This window comes from Anabas testudineus, chromosome 6 (assembly GCF_900324465.2).
Source record: "Anabas testudineus chromosome 6, fAnaTes1.2, whole genome shotgun sequence".
Taxonomy (NCBI): Eukaryota; Metazoa; Chordata; class Actinopteri; order Anabantiformes; family Anabantidae; genus Anabas; species Anabas testudineus.
In genome coordinates this window covers 519,995-540,686 of record NC_046615.1, presented here as the reverse complement: position 1 = coordinate 540,686, position 20,692 = coordinate 519,995, and the positions used below count along the sequence as shown (strand labels likewise).

Here is a 20,692-nt window from a genome sequence, read left to right as displayed (position 1 = left end):
TGCTACTAGTGTACATGCTGAACTCTTTCCTCTTTTCTCCTGTCTGCCCTGCACCCACCGAGGTTCAGCTCCAGTATGGCCAACACATATGCCAACAACTCTAAACATAGGCACACCCTGTGGTTATCATAATCTATATAAATGTTAGCTGCATGTATTTGCATCAGACTGTTCTTGAATCTGACAAGGTAGTCTGTTTAAGACAACTGTTTACTGTATGTTAGAACCATAATGTTGGCTTGCTCATTTGGGAGTGTTTAATTGCAGTTGAAGGAAATTAATTAGTTGACTGAAGTCAGGAGGTCAGTCAGTGCACTCATTTGTCTGGTTTGATTACAGTCTTTACATGCACCAGTTTAAAAAAAATTAATGCCTTAGGATTTAAATAGGGTCACTACTCCAAAACATGGGAACTAACAGCTACCTCATCATGGAAAATGTTAAAACACAATTATGCTCCTTAAAAACAAAAGGCAGTATATTGTATGATCAAATACCATTTGACACCTCACCATCAGTAAACCAGTAAATCTCTCATCTGAGGGGCTTGGATTTTGTAAAAAAAAAAAAAGAAAAAAAAGGTCTGGAGGACAGGTCTTGTATTGCACCCTTGTTTCTACTCATTTCATTTCTATGGTTTTGTTCTTTAACTCCATATCTAGAGTAGCTGGAATATTTTGCATATTTTGCACTGCTGTCCATTAAAGTCTATTCAGAGTACCTCTAAAAACATGTTATTGTTGAATGCGGTTTTCTATATCTAACTTTCCATATCAAACACGTGTACAGTATGTGTGGGTGTTCGCGTGTTTTGTTACCGCTGAGAGGGGTTGAGAGCAATAGCTCTAGGCTGGTCCAAGTCCATCCAAAACAGGACCTTCCTGGAGGTGCCGTCCAGGTTGGCCACTTCAATACGATTGGTCTCTGAGTCTGTCCAGTAGAGCTTTCTACCCAACCAGTCACAGGCAAGACCATCGGGACTGTCCAGCCCTGATATTACAACAGTCTGGCCAGTTCCCAGAGCCTCTTTAAGGGCTGCAACCACAAAACATACAGAAGGGGAAAACATGCTGAACATTTACAGCTGTTGCTCTTTATGACAAAATCTTCAATAAGGAAACAGCATGCAGTCTTACAATTGGACGACTGATTCCAGTGGGTTTGTTTGATGGCCTCCTCACTGACATCTGTCCAAAATATTAGGCCCTCAGCATATAGGAAGTCCACCGCTGCTGCATCCTCCAGGTCACTTACAACGATGGCCGATTCACCCCGCACACCCTCTGCATCTACCAATCGTACGTCTCGCCGGTTGGCAAAGAGGAGGAGAGGTGAGCCTGAAAAATATTGTTTAAAATAAGTTGGAAAAGTTACTTTCAAAACTGTCACACTAGAACAGCACTGGTCATTACACTGCTGATGGAAAATCTATTGCAGTATCCCACCATTCCCACTGAAGCTCCACCTTTAGAGAAAACAGCACATTTCTCTTTCAACCCCAACCCTAGCCCTAGTGCACCGGACAACCTCAGCCCATCTCCAACATATATCTCCCACAGTGCTGATAAAAACACAAATGCATGTTTGTTTAATGGTTATACAGTTGTCAGTTGGAGCTGTGGAGAATATTAGAGGATTTAAAGGGTCACCACCAATTTTACACATGAACAGTTTACCAGCCACAAACAGTGAGAAATTCTTCTGTGTCTCTTGAACGTGACGCAAGTAACCCTGATGATATAATTGGCTCAATCTTGGACACAGAAAGACTGCTTTACAAACTGAGGATGTGGAGTTAGCAAAGATGTTAGTAGGAAGGCCTTAATGACAGATGATTCGAATTGTGTGAAAAGTTGTCTACTGAGTCTGACCAAAGCTGAACTATTGATATTGATTTGATATCTCATTATTTACATCTATGAGCTGTGGAAAAAAAATATAAATTAAATAAAAAAAAAAACATTGTCAGCTGTAAGCCCTTCTATAGATAGGTGTGTGTCTTTTCAAATCATGTCCAATGTAATTTACCACTGATGACCAATCGAGGTCTAGAAATTACTCATTACTGATAAAGAGGAATGGGTAGCAGCTGCGTTAAATTCAAAGTGTTGTTGAAAAGGGTTCAATTCCTTATTCCACTGCGATAATTCAGTTACTTTTTAATATATTTACAAACATTTCTAAAGTTATGTTTTCACTTCTCCATTATGGATTACTGTAGTAGATTACTAAGAAAAGAATTGTAGAATTAGGCTGCAAGATAACACTGAAAAAAGTGAAGGAGGTCTGTATACTTTTTGAATGCACTTTAGGACTGTGCAGGACTGTAGGTGACAAAACAAGCACTAACTGGCTGCTTCAAGACTAAAGCTCAAAGATGGACTTCATTTTACTGTTACCTAACCTTGGTCCTCATTCAATGTTTTAGGCTGTATCAGCTGTATGTTGCGTGTGTAAAATTTAAGACTTCACAGTGTATAATTGTATTGAAAACCAAACAACCCCATCTGAGCATGCTTTAGGCAACAATGGAGAGGAAAAACTCTCTTTAGAGGAAGAAACCTCTACCTGAACCAGGCTCACAGTGGGCGGCCATCTGCCTCAACCGGTTGAGAGGAAAGAGGAGAGAGCTCAATTTTAGGAGAGGAGCTTTCTAGCTAAAGGCTATGCTTCCCATTCTACATTTGGAAAATCTAGAAACCACAGGTAAACCTGCTCTCTGAGAAGGGAGAGTTCTGATGGGAAAATATGGAACTATGAGGTCTTTAAGATAAGATAAGATAAGATAAGATAAGATAAGATAAGATAAGATAAGATAAGATAAGATAAATCCTATCTGTGAATTACAACAGTCCAGTCTGGAAGTAACAAATGCATGGACTAGTTTTTCAGCATCACTTTGGGACAGGATACTTGCTAATTTTAATATTTCTCATGTAAAAAAAGGTAGTTCTATAGATTTCCTCTGGACATCCAGGTCTGTATGTCTTTTAAGCATGCTTGAAGGTTGATTAATTGATTAGTTTCTTCTGGGTTGATAAATATAGCTTCTAATAATATTACCTAAGGGGGACATATAATCAAGTAAAAAGAATCGGTCCAAGCACGGAACGCTGTGAAACTAACTTTTGTGTGCATGGATGACTCATCATTAATATGCACAACCTTGAATCTGACCGATAGATACAATTAAACCAGCCTAGTGCTGTTCCCTTAAACCCAATGACATGTTCCAGTCTGTGTAATACAATGTTAAAATGGCAAATGGTCTGCACTTATATAGCGCTTTTCTACCTAACTGGTACTCAAAGTGCTTTTACCCTGCATCTCATTCACCAGTTTGCACACACAAGTACACACAAACCCACAGCAGAGCTGCTACGCAGATTCCATGATGGGTAGACGACTGCTATACTTCTTGAGTCACAGCCGCTCACGGCTACTGAAATGAATTCAGAATGATCTACATGGAAGAAGCTGTCTAAGTACGAGTGTGGTTTTACAAACGAATCTAGAGCTGTTGTACATACAAGTCCATCCATGCCACACACAATTTTGTCTCTGATAGTTATGATTTTATTTGTAAAGAAATTCATGAAAACATTGCTGCTGAGAGTTAAGGGGATACCAGGCTCAACAGAGCTATGACTCTTTGTCAGTCTGGCTGTACTGAAAAGAAACCTGGGGTTGTTCTTATTTGCCTCTATTAATGAGGGATAATATGTGAGCTTTTTTAGATATTATTAAACTGTCTTTCCAGGCCAGGCAAGATTAATCTAAAATATTGGAAAGCTACCTCCTTTCCAGATTATGTGATCTCTGCTTTAAGCAACAGATTGGTGAATTGTACCATCGAGCTAGCTTCCTCTGTTCACTACCTTCGTTTCGGGGGGCAACAGTATTGAGTATTGGTTGGACTGAGGCTGCCGTAGTATCAACACTATAGTCGACTTGTGCTGGAGTAAAGTTAGGATGACTGCCCTCCTCTGTGATGGTACGTGGCTCTGAAACAAAAGATGGAATCAGTTCCTTAAATTTGTAAATAGCAGTAGTAGCAAGTAAAGTTTAGTACAGTAAACTTAACTAAACTTAGTAAAGTTCAAATGTTATTTAAAAAGGGTCGGATAAAAGAGACTCAGCATCCTGAGCTCCACTCCGAGATGTCAGGGTTTGTCTAATAAACTCAGCCATGTTTATAGATAGTAGAGACGCACCATCTAAAGTGGGATGGATGCTGTCACTTCTAATCAGCCCAGGTTTTCTCTAAAAAGTTTTCAAATTGTCTATGTAGACAACGCTGTTTAGCACTTAGACAGCCAGCGGTTAAATGACAACATGCGGCTAAACATGTCATCACTGGTCAGATTGGGAAGTGTTCCAGAGAAAACTACGGAGTCCAACATCGTTTTTGCAAACTTGCACCCCACATTCCACGTTAATTTTAATGACTTCCAGTTGGCGTAATCACTCCTTTGTGAATTATTATCTAACTGTATTTTTTTTCTAATAGAATTGAATGGTGCCCGCTCTGGCCCGGGGAATACACTTGACTATGGCAGCTGGAGTCTCTTACTTCTCCCTTCTGATTATAGAGCTGCCAGTTTACAAGAGCTTACCAGAGTAGGTTTGTCAGCAGGTGTGTTGCTAAGTGCGGAAAGTTGATTAGAAACGTAAAGTGTCGAGTGTCTAGGGTTATGCTTCCTACGAACCGACATCCAGCCAGCCTGACTTCCTTGCTGCTCGGGAGCTAATGGGAGCTAAGTTAAGTGGCTGACTAGCTGGCTTGTTTTCCATGTTGCAGAGTCGAGTCTCCAATTCGGTCAGCCTTGCCTCGATTGCTTATATTTATTTAAAATCCCCTAATCACTAAAAGAGGTTGAGGAGAAACTAAACGTAAGGCTCACAGAGCAGGTCAGTGCAGGAGAAGCAGAGGAGTAGAAGAAGAAGCAGCAGCCATGGCTAACATATGAGCTAGCAGACCTCAGAAGACAAGAAGTTCAAAAACTGGGAGTTTTATGAATGGTCCTTGAGTAATAAAGGCGTATGTTACGACTCTTATGTCAGTCGCTGTGCACTGTAACTATGTATTTAGTTTTAAGTTGGTTAGTTAGTTAGTTTTACAAACACACTGCAACTAAATAGCGAGGCAGCGTTGGCAACAGGAAGCGATACGCCTACCGTAGGAGGAACAGCAGGAGAGTCTGAGGAGCAGCAGTGGAGAATCTTCTGGTCTTAATGTTAAAAGAAAACCTGGTTATCATGGTGGGTTCCAAGGTCATCGTCCAAGAAACTCCAAATTCCATTGCTCACACAATGGCACATTGAAGACAGACTGGAGTTTGCCAGTGAACATTTGAAAGAAAAATGGAGGAAAATGAGTTTTGGAAGTTTGTCCTTTGTTCTGATGACTAAACTTAAGTAAAACAAGAGGCCTTTAACTATATCCCACAGTTAAGTGGTGCTGGGAGTATATGATGTGGTGCTGTTTTGCTGCTTCAGGTACAGGGAACCTTGTTGATGTGCATGTGATCATGAACATAGAATATTATGGTCCCATTTTGAAGGATAATGTAACGAAATCTGCTACGCCAATGTAAATGTCCATCCCACAGAAGACATATGCCATCTAGTTAGGAAATACCATAAGAGTTTGTTGTCAACACGTTTCACTGTGTTCCAGTGTGCGTCTGTGAGTTCGGTCAGCAATTGGACAGGTAGATTAAACTTCCCACTGCCTCCCTGTACTTCGCTTCTAATTCCCTACATCTTGGATGTTTCATTTTTCATTTTTTTCTGGAAAGTCTAATTTTAGTTTACATGGGGTTTCCCTAGATTTATAATCTTGTGTGTTAAACCTCCTCAGTATTTTCTTACATGTCTTTCCTGTGACCATGTTTTAGCTTTCCCATGTCTTTCATTTTGAACTTTTCAGTAAGCAATTTTCTTTTCGTCTGCCAGTACACTTTCATTGTTAGTTGCTATGATTAAATCATCCACCCATATTATTAAGATCACTTTGCAATTGTGGTTCTCTCTTATGTATACACAGTTATCAGTTGTATTCTGCACAAATTTGTTCTCAACTAAGTAGGTGTGTAACATAGCATTCCAGTTCCTTCCTGATTGTTTGAAACCAATAAGTGATTTCTGTAGCTTGCATAAAAGCTTTTCACCTATTTCTGACCTCTTTCCATAGCCTTCTGGTTGTTCTATGTATACTGAAGCTCACGGTTAATTGGTGCATGTAGATAGGCTGTTGTAAAATTCACCTGAGGTAGGATAACATTTTTCCGAACAATCTCACTCTTACACTTGTCATCTCAGCTGTGGGTAAAAATGTCTCTTTATAGTCAGTGCCTGATTTTTGACTGTATCATTTGTTACGAACCGTGCCTTATATTTTTTCAGATCCTTCAATGTCTTTTTTTAGTGCACAGACCCATCTGCTCCCCGCTGTCCTTTTTCCTGGTGGTAACTGGGTGAGATTGAATGTCCTGTTCTCTTCCAGTGTGCTAATCTCTTCATCCATAGCCCAAGTTACATACTGCTCTGTAAAAGAAGTCAACACGTTTGCAGTTTGTCCTCCGTGTACTCAGTTTCTAATTCTTGGAGAGTTTTCGCCTGGTTTTTGGTGGGTTCCTTCTCATTACAATCTGTGTGTCTTTTCTTGCATGTGTGGATTCAGTTTGTTCAGGCAAAGCCTCACAAACATCACATTCATCATTTTCCACCTTTTCATCTTCTTTGTCCTGTTTTTGATCACAGGATACACATTCTAATACTATGAGGTCTGGTTTCTTGCCTGTGAATAACTCATATGCTGTTTTCTTTGTGAGTCTACTCTGGCATCTGTGTCTCACATAAGCAGATGTATGCATAGTGTAGTTCTATAACTTCTTTGGTAACCGGCTCTCTATTAGAAAGCATCTACTCATTTGATAGAGGGTTCTCCAACTACTCTCTGCAGAGCCATTTTGGTGATGTGAGTAAGGTGCAGACGTTTCATGTCTGATCTTGTTCTTTGTTAGCAATGCTTGGAAGTCTCGGCTTGTAAACTCATTGCCATTATCTGAACGGATGCATTTTACTTCTGCCAAGATTTTTTCCATAGCCATTACTGCATTGCTTTTGGACATTAGAAAATACACCAATATTGTACCTGAATAGTCGTCTGTAAAGAACTGAGCATACTTCTACACTTCTATCCTTAGTGTTGGCATGGGGCCAGCTAAGTTAGTGTGGAATAGCTCTAAGGGTTTCTTTGCCTTTATGTCTGGCTCCCTGTTTCTCGCCTGACTGAACGAAGTACAAACTCTGGCTTTGCAATTCCCTTTATCCCCATTCCTATAGCTACATCTTGTAATTTTTGAACATCTTCGTATTAACAATGGCCTAGAATGTCATGCCAGATTTGTATATCGTGGCGTGTTACATTGGTCAACATTCTCTTCAATGGTTGGTAAGTAGTATAAATTACCAGTCTCATCAATGCCATATCTTTGGTAGCCATGGGTCTTCCTTTTTGAAAGTAATAGTCACTCCTCTATTTGTTGCTCTTGCCACTGAGAAGCTATATTGTGGGTAGGAAGATATGTAGAGCGTGTCCCATAGCTGTAGTCTCTGTTGTTTTCCAGCGTTGTACAGAAGATAGATCACCACTGTTCCTCTTTGTTCTGCTATTCTGCTGCCCTTTGTCCCATTGCCTAACTCCACACAACGAGACCCCGGCTGGAATGAATTGTGGAAGCTGGTGAACTTGCTGATGTCATTAATGATATAGGATGTCTCTCCCGCATCCATCATGATGCATTTTGGACTTTTTGTCCCTGCTGGTCTTTCTCCCTTTATTTGGTGTCTTGGTTCTCTGCAATCTTGCTTAAATCTGCTTGTTTTCACTTTTTCTTGCGAATGGAATTAGCATGTATGTTGCTTCTACAATAATTACACCACAATTCTTTTAGAACACTTTCTTGCCTTCTGGAAGTTGAGTCATGGACTGGACTTTTTTCTTGTTAGGTTGAAACGTTTTGCTACTCATCCAAGTAGCTTCTTTAGTCTGGTATTGTATTAGAGTAATTTAGCTTATTGGCTTGCCTTGTGTGCTTTTATTCCACACTTGTAACAGGTTATATCACCTGTTACGTCATTCCGGTTGTGTGATCTTGTGTTAACTCTTCCATGTTGTATTTGTGTTTTCATCACATTATCAGCTGTCTCTGTCATTTTTATTTTTTCTGATTCTTCTATTAAAGTCTGCAAAGGTGATGTTGTCCTCATCATGTGAGACATAGAAAGCTAGCGGGGGATTCTTGTAGCCTGCCTAAGATCAAGGCTACGATTAGTCCATCGCTCAATGACTTACCACTCAGAGCTGTAATAATGTTCTCCACTTTTATAATGTAGTCTGTGACACCCTCATTTTCTGTCATTCTTAATTTGGTTAAAGATAGGTACATTTTTATTATATGTGGTTTGCTCTTTCCACAGTAATGATTATAATAAAAATGTATTTAACCTGCACCCTCCGGCTGCTTGTTTAGCTTCTTTATCATGCATAATACGTTGCGCCAAAAGCGTCCAAAGAGACTCCTAAATGTCCACTTATCTGTAACTCCAGGCTCATAACCTTTTGTGGAAAATAAGTGTAACGTCAACATTCTCTTTGGCCTTGTGCAGGCATATTTATTTCATATCAGAACAACTCGGTCAGCTCTGTCCGTCTGACACTGTCACCAACAGCTTGCAACACTTGGCTTCTGTCTCTCAGTACATCCTAGAACGTAACAACATTCCGCATGAATGTACCACAATACAGGGAGAAAAACAACAAACGATTCGGCTGCTGCCGTAATGTGGTGAGTAAGAGTGCACACACCCCGAAGATTGGAAGCAATCAATACTTTTGGTTGTAAAAAGTTAAGGGTTTTATTTTTTCATAAATGGGGGTAATTCTGAATTTAACTGTACAACACCCCAAAGTCACATATCACAGTGACTTAGTTGGCCAAACAAATCTGGCCAAAATAAAAATCTGTCTGCACTAGACAAGACTGCTACTCATTGGTCCAATCATGTGTTGTCAAAAACATTAACCCTCTAACATTATTTCCATCTGGCAACAATTTGGAGGCCTTCAAAAAGAAAAAAAAAGACCAAGAAATGTTTTTGTCTGCATGAAAAAGTTATACTACTCTTTCTTCAATGCATACCCCACCAGAAGATAAAAAACACAAGTCAGATTACATATGTATGAAATGTCAATTTGCTAATTGATATGGCTAAAGAAAATACTTCTGAGTGCATATCCAAATGAGTCCAAATTCCATGCGTAACTGTGTGTCTGTGCGTGAGTGCAGCTCAGTAACTCAAAAATGTTGTTCTCCCACTGCTGGACGCAGTAGCCATCACAGCAGCTGCCTCAGTGCCTCTAGGGAAGATTGTGGTTTTGGCCTGGCAGGGTGGCAGAGCTGTTATGCTGTGGTTTGGCACATCCCAAAGCATTAAGACACACTGCCTCTGTCAGTATGGACGCTATCCCAAGAAAATACACACAACATGACAATTATTATAATTAATCAATTTTGTGACTGACACCAGTGTAGATGTGGACTTTGCAGTAGTCTGTTTACAGTCTACACAACACTGCTTTAATGACCACAAATACACTTCTTTCTCTTCACTCAGCACCAAGATTCATCCAAGAGGTCATTATAAATTATTTAGCTTTTCAGTTTGTTGTTATAATAGAGTATTTTGATTGATCAGTTAGTTGGTTAGTAAGACCTACAATAACTCAAAGGTGTGTGGATTTTATAGTCTTCGTGTTACTGAGTAATCGCATTGCACGGTACAATGAAGGCTGACTTAGATCTCAGGTCTCAGGTTCTATTTGAAAACCTCCATGTGCAGTTTTTTAATTGAAGAGAAACCAGCGGTACTGTAAATTCAGTATGTCTGAGATTAAATTACATCACTCTAGGTTATTATTATTTTTCTCACCGTTTCCTGATGCTAATTTTATAAAACATATAAAGTAATCTTCTCCATAAATCAATCATAATTTATTAGAAAAATCTTTGTCTAGAATGCTTCCATTGAACAGAAGTACAATTATGTAGCTTCAGGGAAATTATAGAGTTTAGCCTCCCAATAAGCTAAATTACTCTAATACAATAACAGCAATATTATTGCAGCCTTCCTGCCTCATCCAAATGATGCATAACTGCACAGGGGCCATATTTCAGACCCTTTCAGGCATGCACCTCATTTTTCATTTTTATAAATTAAATATTATAAGCATACACCTCAGCACCCTATTTAACACCTAAATGTCTCCAGAGTGGCCACATTTGTTTGTGTACATGAACATCTGTAACGATGTATTTATGTAGTATGTAACACTCATACTGTAACTAGAGAATTAATTATTGAGAATCATTTTGGAGTCATCTCAATGTTAATTAGGTCTTTGCTTAACTTTGCTTAAAAAAAGTTAAGTTAGTATTTTATTAAAAAAATATATTTTTTTTTAAATTATACTAATATAATTTTTTTTTTGTAGCTGCACAAATGTGCACAAAGTAATCTTTGTCCTTTATTCTTTGGTAAAATCAAAGAAACTATGTTGTTGAGGGGCTAAAATCAGTAAGGCTAAATCAACGTGCAACAGCGCCCTAGTATATCTGGCCACCCATTTTTCTTAATCTTTCCAAAAGAACAACGCCATCTGTGATCTATTAACTACAGCATGTTTCCCCTGGCTCTACCATGCCTTTAGGTTACTTGTTTACTGCTTAAAATGTCATACAGTGTACAAAGTAAGTGTATAAGCATTCAGGTTGTAGATTCTTATTTTGCTGATCAGTTGACACTGATTATTGCTCTGTAAATAAAACAGCACCTTGGATCAGCTGTGGGTAACCAACATTAATTCCGTGATTTAAACTGATGACTAAAACAAAATACCAAATAAAGCTACAAATCATATTTTATTTGTTTTGTTTTTCAACCACACAGCGATGTCATCCAGTATATTGCCACACAAGACACTGGAAAACATTAGGATACTACAAATAAGAGCCAGGATAATTAAGCCTGAATATTTATTTGATTGAAAAAACTACTGACTAATAAACTGTTTTAGCTCTAATCAGGTGTAGATAATACTTCACATAATTGCAGTGGCAAACTTAAACTGAGCATATGCCTTGATAAGAAGACATGATGGAGTGGTCAATTATGAGAGAGAGCAAGCTAGAGATTTAAACCTGTTACAGGTTTATGAGTAAAGGGTGTAAATGCTAACAGATTTGACTTTGAGCCAGCAGCACCACATGGAACACCTGAATGGAATGGAGCCATTATAAATGTTATTACCTCTGTCTGACAAGTTCTCACCAGAGAGAACTGTGCTCTACAATAAATGTAATTCAGCAAAGTCAGTCAGGCATCCTTTACTCTGAAACAGAACTAGCATTTAGCTACACTATCTAACAGTTAAGATGAGGGTTAGAGTAGGTGTCACATTTTATTGTTATGGCCTGTCCCAATCCTCGAGAACCACTAGCTTTACTGTTTTTTTCTACCACCTCTGCACTTACATCTTCTGATTGGCTGAACACACCTATTCTAGGTAATCAGCAGGTAGGGCAGAGATAGTTGGAAAACATGCAAGAAAGGTCTGCCACCCCTACATTATGTCCATAAGTGTTCTCACAAGAAGTGAAAAACTTGTGTGTGGGTTTGTGAGCATGGGAAGGGACACCAAAATCAGGTAGACTGCCATCTAGAGAGACCTCCTCTCTCACATCTCTGATTATTTTTCTTATTCCTCCCTCCACTTTTTATTCTCCCTTTGTCTCCTCCCCACAGCTCCACCTCTTTTCCTTTCTCCTTTCCCTTTCTTCTCTGCTGTGTTTCTCTTGCTCATGTCTTTTTCCTCTCTGTCTTCCCTTGCTTCTCGTATCTCCTCCCTCTGTGAGGCTTGCATAGAATTCAAACAGCACAGAACCTCCTTGAGTTTCACACCAGTGCAAACAAACAGGAAAAGATATCAATCTCTTCCTTACATTCCTTCTCAGCACACATCTCTTTTCCTTACCTTCAGTCCCTCTAGCTCCTAACTCTTTCCCATTCACTAACTTACAATATTTTCTGATTGATGTCATTCACCTGCCATCTGTATAATGTAATACATCAGTAATTTACCAGTCTGATACTTCCTACCTTCTTTTGCATTTTTGTGTCTATGCCAAGCTTGCATAATTTTGGTTGAAACTTTTTTCTTCACATATATATTCTTCTCCTATATATATATATATATATATATATATATATATATATATATATATATATATATATATATATATATATATATATATATATATATATAGCATTTTCTAATAAATAGAGGAAAAAACTAAAGTGGTGTAGTGAAAAGTATTAGGAGCTGCTCTGTTCTCAGTCTGCCTTTGTTAGGTTTTGCCCTGTTTTGTTGAGTGTCGAGAGTGCCTTCATCCAAACAAAAGAACAGACTCAGTGTATGAAGCCTGAATGCAGTGCATGCAATGGCCCATATAGTGCAGGCTAATGAAGAGGAGTGTGGAAATTACCTATTGGTTGGTCTCAGCAGTGGAAAGAAAAAATACCCAGAGTTCCCAGGGCAAAGAGTTTTTTTAGGTAGCCCGACCCAAGCCCAGCCCCCATCCAAAAAGATAAATGTTTCTATTCAAAAGTCAGTAGAGGTGGGAGTCAGGGCTTAACACTTTTTAGTCATGCTCAAAACAAGTCATGTTTAGATATTTAACATATGAAAACCTTGGTCCTCTTTGTTTAATAAGAGAATGCAGAAAAAATGGTATTTAGTTTTCATGTAAAGTCTCAAAATTCTGTTAAAAACTGAAACTTAGGTATCATGTTTGTACTAGTTTTAATTGATTTCAAATAATACTCAACCCTAAAAGACTAGAAAAATGCCATCCCTTTCAAGCAAAAGTAGAATCAAATCATCCTATTTGTACTAGGTGATGTCATGATAAAGGAATATTCTTTGGATTTTTCGAGGTGGTCTTTATTGAGATGCTTATATGTACATACATACATTAACAGTATTTAAGGTCACTAAAACTGTTTTATGCACAATGGTGTGTCACATTTCACCCAGAGGCCAAGTGCATTGAAAATCGGGGCCACCATGTACAGCCCTCGTTCCATGCTAAATGCACCTTAAAGTTCACCTGTGACTTCAGTATCTAGTTGTATAATTATTTTATAATTCTGGATAATTCTGTGAGAGCTTAAACCTTAAATGAGTTTTGATTTGGTACTATATAAATAAACGGAACTGAATTAAATCAAATTAAAATAATTTAATAAACTCTGTGTTTGGATTCTATTTGCGCATGTGTAACTCACTCCAGGATTTTCTCCTGCGAATGTCAAGACATTAAATTGACATGATCCTAGAAGAGGATAGATTAAGTAAGTAAGTTATTTGTTCCTGCCAATATGGTACATGTTTTATACAGGTTGTTTAGAAAGAAACAAAGGATGGGTGAAACTCTTCCACAGATTCCACAGAGATCCTGAAAACCAAGCACAGCTGAAAACATGTATGTTTTAATGGAAAACAAGAACAATTCTATGTGACTCTAAATTTTTTAACACTAGTGTACATGTAAGGTAGTCTATGTGGAGGCTGCAAGAAATGTCTAAAGAGCCCGGCTGTAACATCACTGTCAACAACTGACATGGGTGTATGTGCAAAGAAATCTAAGCTGTCTCTTCTTTTTCAACAAAAATAAAAGTCTGTGAGTTCTGTGAGAAAAATATTGTCACATTACCAGCATACACTGTATAAGTAACCACCATACATCAACATGACTTGTTAGGTTAAAACTGTATTTCTCATTTTCTCTGTAACATGTGAGCAAAAGGCCAATAGTAGATATCCCCCTGCTGTAGCTCAGGGAAACAAGACACTGACTCGAATTGAGTTAATGCAGTTTGCACACAACAAGGGCTATGTATCTTACACTTTTTCAGGTTCCGGGTCAAATGTGCTGAGGTCTAGTAACCAAGACCTATTGTCTTGTACATATATTTTTTTCATAACTGTATTAATCTACATGAAAAATCCTGGCTTGAACTTTCTTTAAGGTTGTAGGTACATGAAGTTTATAAGTAAGTAAACAATTTAATGTTTGATCTAGAGATTGGCAATGATCATAGCTTGCTTACACAAAGTTTTTTACTATATAGTTAATGTTTAAACTATTAAAATCACAAATGTTTTCATTTCTAATAGCAATTTTGCCTCAGATTACAAAATGTTAAGCTCAGAAACACACTTGATAAATCCAGACAGAGATAAATGAGAGACGGCACTGACTTAAAGAGGCTTGTAGAACAGAGACCAAATTGTTGGTCTGAGACCAAATGTCTGAGGTCAGCTAGTGAGTTAAACAAGTAGACCTCTTTTCTTTTTCATTTCAGCACTTCATCCAGGCTAAAACTGCACTTTTCCAAAACAGTGCCCAGATTATTAACACACTGCCCAATGAAGGTTGAACTCAGTGATTGACAGTTTAAATAAGAGTCCAGATATGCAGATGTTTTAACAGATACTTGTTTTATCATTTTGATAATGGAAAAGGTCTGTCCAATCACAGTGATGTCATGCCAGCAGAATAGAAACAACATACTGACATCTTTAACTTTCTTTGACGGTGCATTTTAAATGTTGATATAGCTCACATTGCCATTAAACTATATTCTTGCTGCTTTGACTGTGTTATGTTGCAATCATAAAAAAAATAATTTGATCAGCTGGCCTGTCTGCCCCACACCCTACCACATATGAGCCGTGATGCGGCTTGGATGTTTGCCAGCTTAAAAGAAGACATTTTGCCCTGAGATTTAGTTGTTTTTCTAGAAAACTAACTTTTCCAAACAATATGGACAAGCTGACAGAAAATTGGATCTTTGAATTCTGCCTGAATATGGGAGTATGAAAAGTAAGTTTATCCTCATCATTTACACCATAGAGAAAACTCCACACTACCAGCTCACCATTTTGGACCTTGAAGTCATCGTGTTTATCTGGTTAAAAAAAGACTCAGTTAGGACACAGACTGCAAAAATCCGTTAAACATATGAGAATGGGCATGACAGGCCAGGCCGCTCAAATTGACATTACAAAATAGAATAGAAAGTGAGAACTTAATCTTCACTTAGTCTGTCGTGGTTACATCATGATAACTTGATTCCAACTGATAGCAACACTTAAATGTGATAGTTTTAAAATGGCAAAGCAAAGGTCATGAAAATGTTAATGCTTATTACTAAATCAAGATTTGATGTTAATATTTGTAATAGGCGCTAAGTAAGGAGGAGCTGTCGAGACAGACCTGAGATTACAACAACAGAAAAAATGAAGCTTCAGATTTAAGATGCAAACTGACAAATCAGTGGTAGTACTGGGACGTGGTATACTGTCTTCCATCCATACGAGAGAAAGCTAAGCTCCGCCTCTGGCTGGCCAATTTGAGGCGATTAAACAAGACCACAAATCACTTAGTGGATATAGTAAGACTGATTGAGACGTTATCCACAGGGAGAAATCTTTAACGTGTCCACCAGTTTTCTTAATCAAATAACCACCCCGACTTCTTCGCTGCTATTCAAGCAGAAAACCTGCTTGACACCCGACACCAAAGACTAATGGCTGGGGCTACCGAGGCCCGAGAAATAAGGTTAACGTTAGCCGACACTAGCTTCAAACTTCATTTCTACACAGCCGCAAAAACTCTCAAAGTACATCGGCCTCACAAAGCGCGAGGGGCCGCTTAGTAAGACTGGCGTTCCCGCTGCAGTGTCGCCCACACCGCCGGACAGGCTGGACACCCTGCTTGGAGCTACAGGTTTGTTCTACCCTTGGGACACGAAAACCTCAACTTTCAGACGAGAAGTCACTGCCAGCGTTCTCCTCCGTCTATTTGTGGGGACCATAAGATATGAGCGATGCACACACATCAGGCTGGAGTACAACACGTTAACTACAGTGTTATGGGGGGTTTGTCCCGGTTGCTCCACAGTTCTTGGTCCCTGTGGGTCCATGTTGAACAAAAAGTCAACATACCTTCAACCGCCGACAGCAGGCAACTCCTTAGCAGCAACACCACCAGCAGACCGCCCATTTCAAGTCTCCTACGCTTTAAATCCATAGCTTCCACTCCATTGTCGGGATTTACTCCTTAATTAAGTTGTACAGAGCTCCACTTTTCCCTGCGTTCATTTACAGTAATGGGAGTATATTCCGTGGTAGAGACAGATATTTAGCTGCATGCGTGTGAGGGAGCTTCTGTGGGTCCGTCTCTGTCGACTGCACTTTTTTTCCCAGTTAATGCGCTCGCGCTACTTTATACTTTGGACTGTCGAGCTCGCGCACGGAGGGAAAGGGCAGGCGGACGTGCTGCTACGTCATCCGACACGAGGCATCAAGGTTTTTTTTGCTTTCACTAGTTTGATCTTCCTGTTGTTTCATCTACACAAACATGATGTGCTAAATAGAAATCCGATATCCGAAAGAAAATGCACGTTTACACAGTAAGCATGAAACAAAGTAAATGAACTACTTATGTAAACCGGTGATAAAACAAAAACTTTTCCAAGAGACAATACCAAAGCACAACTGCCCCCGCGGAGGTTCACTGTGTGGCAGGTAGTATGTGGTAATTAAATAAACTGCAGATCGATTCTTTCATGCAGAAAGTACCATCAAAGCATATTAAGAACAACATGGTAGGTAACCCCTGCATTATTACCTGTCCATAAAGGGAAATGATTATTGGTGCTTTGCATGGGAATATGGAACATGTTAGACAGAGCAGTCAGCAGCTCTTTCAGCCAAGATTAACAACACTGTCAACAATCAAGAGTGTTATATTTTGAATAATTATGTTAATAGGGTAGTAAAAAAAAAAGAGAGAAAAAAAGATTTGCTTTGCAATATGTCAAAAATAATTACCTGGAAGTTAAGTCATGGCAACTGGACTTCCTTCTTGTTAGGATGAAATGTTTTGCTACTCATCCAAGTAGCTTCTTCATTATGAAGATAGTTGGTTAGAGACTACAAATATGTACTCCAAGTTTGGTTTTACTCCACTGTTCTGAATAGGTTTGTTAGGTGAAACAATGGATGTGAAGGATGTAATAGTCACACCTCTGCCAACCCCTCTTATCGATAAAGTGGGTTGTTAGGTGTGTACAACCTGGTACAGGTGTGAATTGGGCCTGATCTTTCTGGGGATAGAAGAAAGGGCATCATGATAAATAGAAGACAGGCTGTGTCAGGGGCCTCCACCTCTGTTGAGCGAGGGGGTGTTGATTTGCACATGCAAGGCTTTCCTCACCCCTCTCTCAAAGCACTTGTCTTCTCTGTATAATATGTGAACATCACTGTTCTCGCATGAGTGTCCTTTGTCCTTAAGATGTAGGCACACAGCTGATGCAGGTCCTGAGGTGTTCTTCCTTTTGTGCTGTGCCATCCACCTGTGTACCGGCTGTTTGGTTTCTCCAATGTACAGCTCAGAGCATTCTTCACTGCACTAGACTGCATACACTTTATTGCTCATCTTGTGTTATTGGCTGTGTTTTCTAAAAATCCTTATCAGCTTCCAGCCATGTAAGGGATGACCAGGTTGACCAACACGTCACTAACACATCTGCCTGTCTGCACCCCAAATGCTGTGGAAGCGTTAAGAGAGGCAGAGCGAGCAGAGGCGGTGCTGTGAGCTAGGTTGACGGGAGCCTGATTGGAACAGATCGGCTAGTGGGATAGTGGGCACCAGGGGAGCTGCACAGTGAGTATTGATCTTTGTTGTGTTGTGTTGTGTTGTGTTGTGTTGTGTTGTGTTGTGTTGGCCGGCAGTGTGAGGGAAAGGTGTGGAAGCGGGTGTAACCTTAAGGTTCGGAATAAAAGATAAAAAGACAAGAGCTGCCCTTGTTTCATTACCTTCCATCCAGAGACGTTTGGGGTCGTGCAGTGTATGGGACACAAGTGAGACTGCTTCTGCTCTCTAGCGATAGACACGGCATGTGGCCTTGAGTGGTTGGTTGGCAGATAGCCTAGCTGCTAGTTAGCCTAGTTGCACCACCTGTACATGTATCCTGCTTGTATCATGTTTATTGCACTACATTCCACTACTGACTCATTAACGACTTTTATCTGGCATTAGATGTCCTTTGTTATTTTTGTTATTTTGTAGTATTTTGAGTCCTTATATCTTGAATGTTTAAAAAAACATACAGTAAATGTATCTAGTGGAGGGATGTAGTACATAGCATAATACTATGTACAAATCTATTTCTATGTACAAATAAACATTTGTAAATAGAATCAGTGGCATATAGAATAATTTTCACAGAGACTAGAATGCATATTCATAACTGTTTTTATTTGACACTTGATGCATGGTATTTCACTGTTTTCGACATATTTATTTTAGTGAGATCAGATGTTAGAACATATGCTGCCAAACTGTAATATAAGTCTGTTAGATAATGCCAGAGAACAGATCAAGGCTTTGATTATCCAGCTTGTGTTAATTTGAACCACCTGTAGATATTGGAAGGTTTTCTTGTTTATTATCCATCCATCCATCCATCTTCTTCTGCTGATCCAGGGCCAGATTGCAAGGGCAGCAGTCTAAGCAGTGATACCCAGACTTTACTCTCCCTAGACACCTCCTCCAGCTCTTTCGGGGGAACACTGAGGCATTCTCAGACCAGCCAAAAGGCACAGTCCCTCCAATGTGTCCTGGGTCTTCTTTTGAGGCCTCCTATCGGAACACCTCCCCTGGGAGCCGTCCCGGGGGCATCCGTTACAGATGCCCAAGCCACCTCAGTTGGCTCCTCTCGATGTGGAGGAACAGGGACTCTACTCCGAGCTCCTCCCGGGTTGTTTAGAATGACTTGAGTATTGCAACCAGCCAGTACTATTATCATTTTCTTCTTGTGAGCTAGTGTAAAACAACTTTGTTTCTATTTTGTCTTCCCTATGTATGACACAATGAACCATGGAACAGTTTGATATGGAATAGTGCAATAATAACAGCAGGGTTGTTGTTAAATGTTAAATTGAAACTCTGTCTTATAGAAATGACCATTATATAAGCTCATTAAGTTGATTAACCAGACACGTTTTCTAGGAAACCATTTGTCCATGCTTAATGTTGTCACTCAAAACCTGTGCAAACTGTGTAGAGTAAAATAAAATGAGGATGCAGATTTGATACATTACATAGAGCCATTAAGCTGGATCCAAGTGTGGCTATACCACAGGATTGTGATATGTTGTTCTGTGGTGTTCCAATTATGTATCAAGAAAACTGTTGCTACTTACATGACTTCCCCTCCTACACACCAACAATGGTGGAATATGTTCAAGATCATATACAGTGTGAAGGGAAAGTTGTAGGCGTTAAGGAGAATTTGTGGTGCTGTGGTACAAAATTTTTGAGCATACAAAGTAGTATGAAGATGGCTGTTATTTATGACTTGGGCAAAGGAGTCAGGGGATTGTGGTATCATGAATTGCTGGTTGATGTTGGGATTAGATTAATTGGTGTACATTGCGGTATTGTGTTAAAACATTGCTTGCTTCCCTTGGAATCTATTTTAAGTTGATGTGCTGTAAGCAGGAGAAATGAACAAGTGTAAGAAGTGTAAGTGTAAGAATGATTGTGATGTTTAAAAAACTTGGTCAGAGCATTTTTAATGCAGCAAGTTTTATGGGAATGTTCAATGGGCATGGGAGCATTAGAACTAGACCACAGACCAATGGGAGAAGGTGGCCTGGTCTGATGAATAATGTTTTCTTTTACACCATGTGGACAACCTAGTGTGTTTGCACCATATAACAGAAATGGCACCATAATTCACAATAGGAGTCTAAACCACAGAGGCCCCACCTCACACTTACAGGACTTACAGGATATGCTGCTGATAGCTTGGTGCCACATACTAGAGGACACCTTCAGAGGCTTCATGGGTTAGAGCTGTTTCGGTGGCAGAGGGGAAACTACACAATATTAGGCAGCTGGTTTTAATGATGTGGCTGATTGGTGTATCTCTTCCATTACATATTCCAAGAATATATAGTATAACAGCTGAGTATTCTAAATAACAGGGATAAATGATTTGGGTGAAAAATGTACACTGCACTCCATGGTGGTAGATTGTGTAAGAGCTAAACAGAATCCAACTGGAGGGACTTCAAATGTCTTTAAACAAAATGGACACATAATACTGCTTGCATGCTGATGGAAACAGAGATGAGATATCCCAGATCTCTGTCTTTATACACACCTACAGCCAACTCAACCCTGGCATCTCTCTTCTACTTTCTGGGTGCCTTGTTTCTCAGCTCCAACTGGCCTCCACTCTAAAGGCCCTGTAAACTCAAAGCACATGTTCCCCTCCTCCATGTACATGTGAGAGAGGAAGGCAGCAATTCCACACCATAGAAGCGTTGTGACAGCAAGTAGCAGCTTTTCTAGTAGCATCAAGGTAAAAGGCAGATGCATTTACAATTTTTAATTAGAATACTTTATTTCACTTATTTTAGAATAATCTGTTTTACATTAGTATAGGACACTTTACACATGCATATTTTGGGGAGATGTAGGATTGT

The 20,692-nt window shown here is 39.4% G+C and overlaps 1 protein-coding gene across 2 annotated transcripts in view; it reads right to left on the bottom strand.

Moving 5' to 3' along the window:
• The window catches only part of lrp5 (low density lipoprotein receptor-related protein 5), a 57,389-nt gene extending 40,984 nt beyond the window's left edge, over positions 1–16,405 (bottom strand). For both annotated transcript variants that reach the window (XM_026365229.1, XM_026365230.1), the window contains exons 1-3: positions 16,139–16,405; positions 1,137–1,337; positions 819–1,035 (exon numbers count right to left, since the gene is read on the bottom strand). In XM_026365229.1, coding sequence (XP_026221014.1) covers positions 819–1,035; positions 1,137–1,337; positions 16,139–16,223 — 503 coding nt within the window. In that variant the 5' untranslated portion in view covers positions 16,224–16,405. The remainder of the gene's footprint in view (positions 1–818; positions 1,036–1,136; positions 1,338–16,138) is intronic.
• Between the last annotated feature and the right edge of the window lie 4,287 nt (positions 16,406–20,692).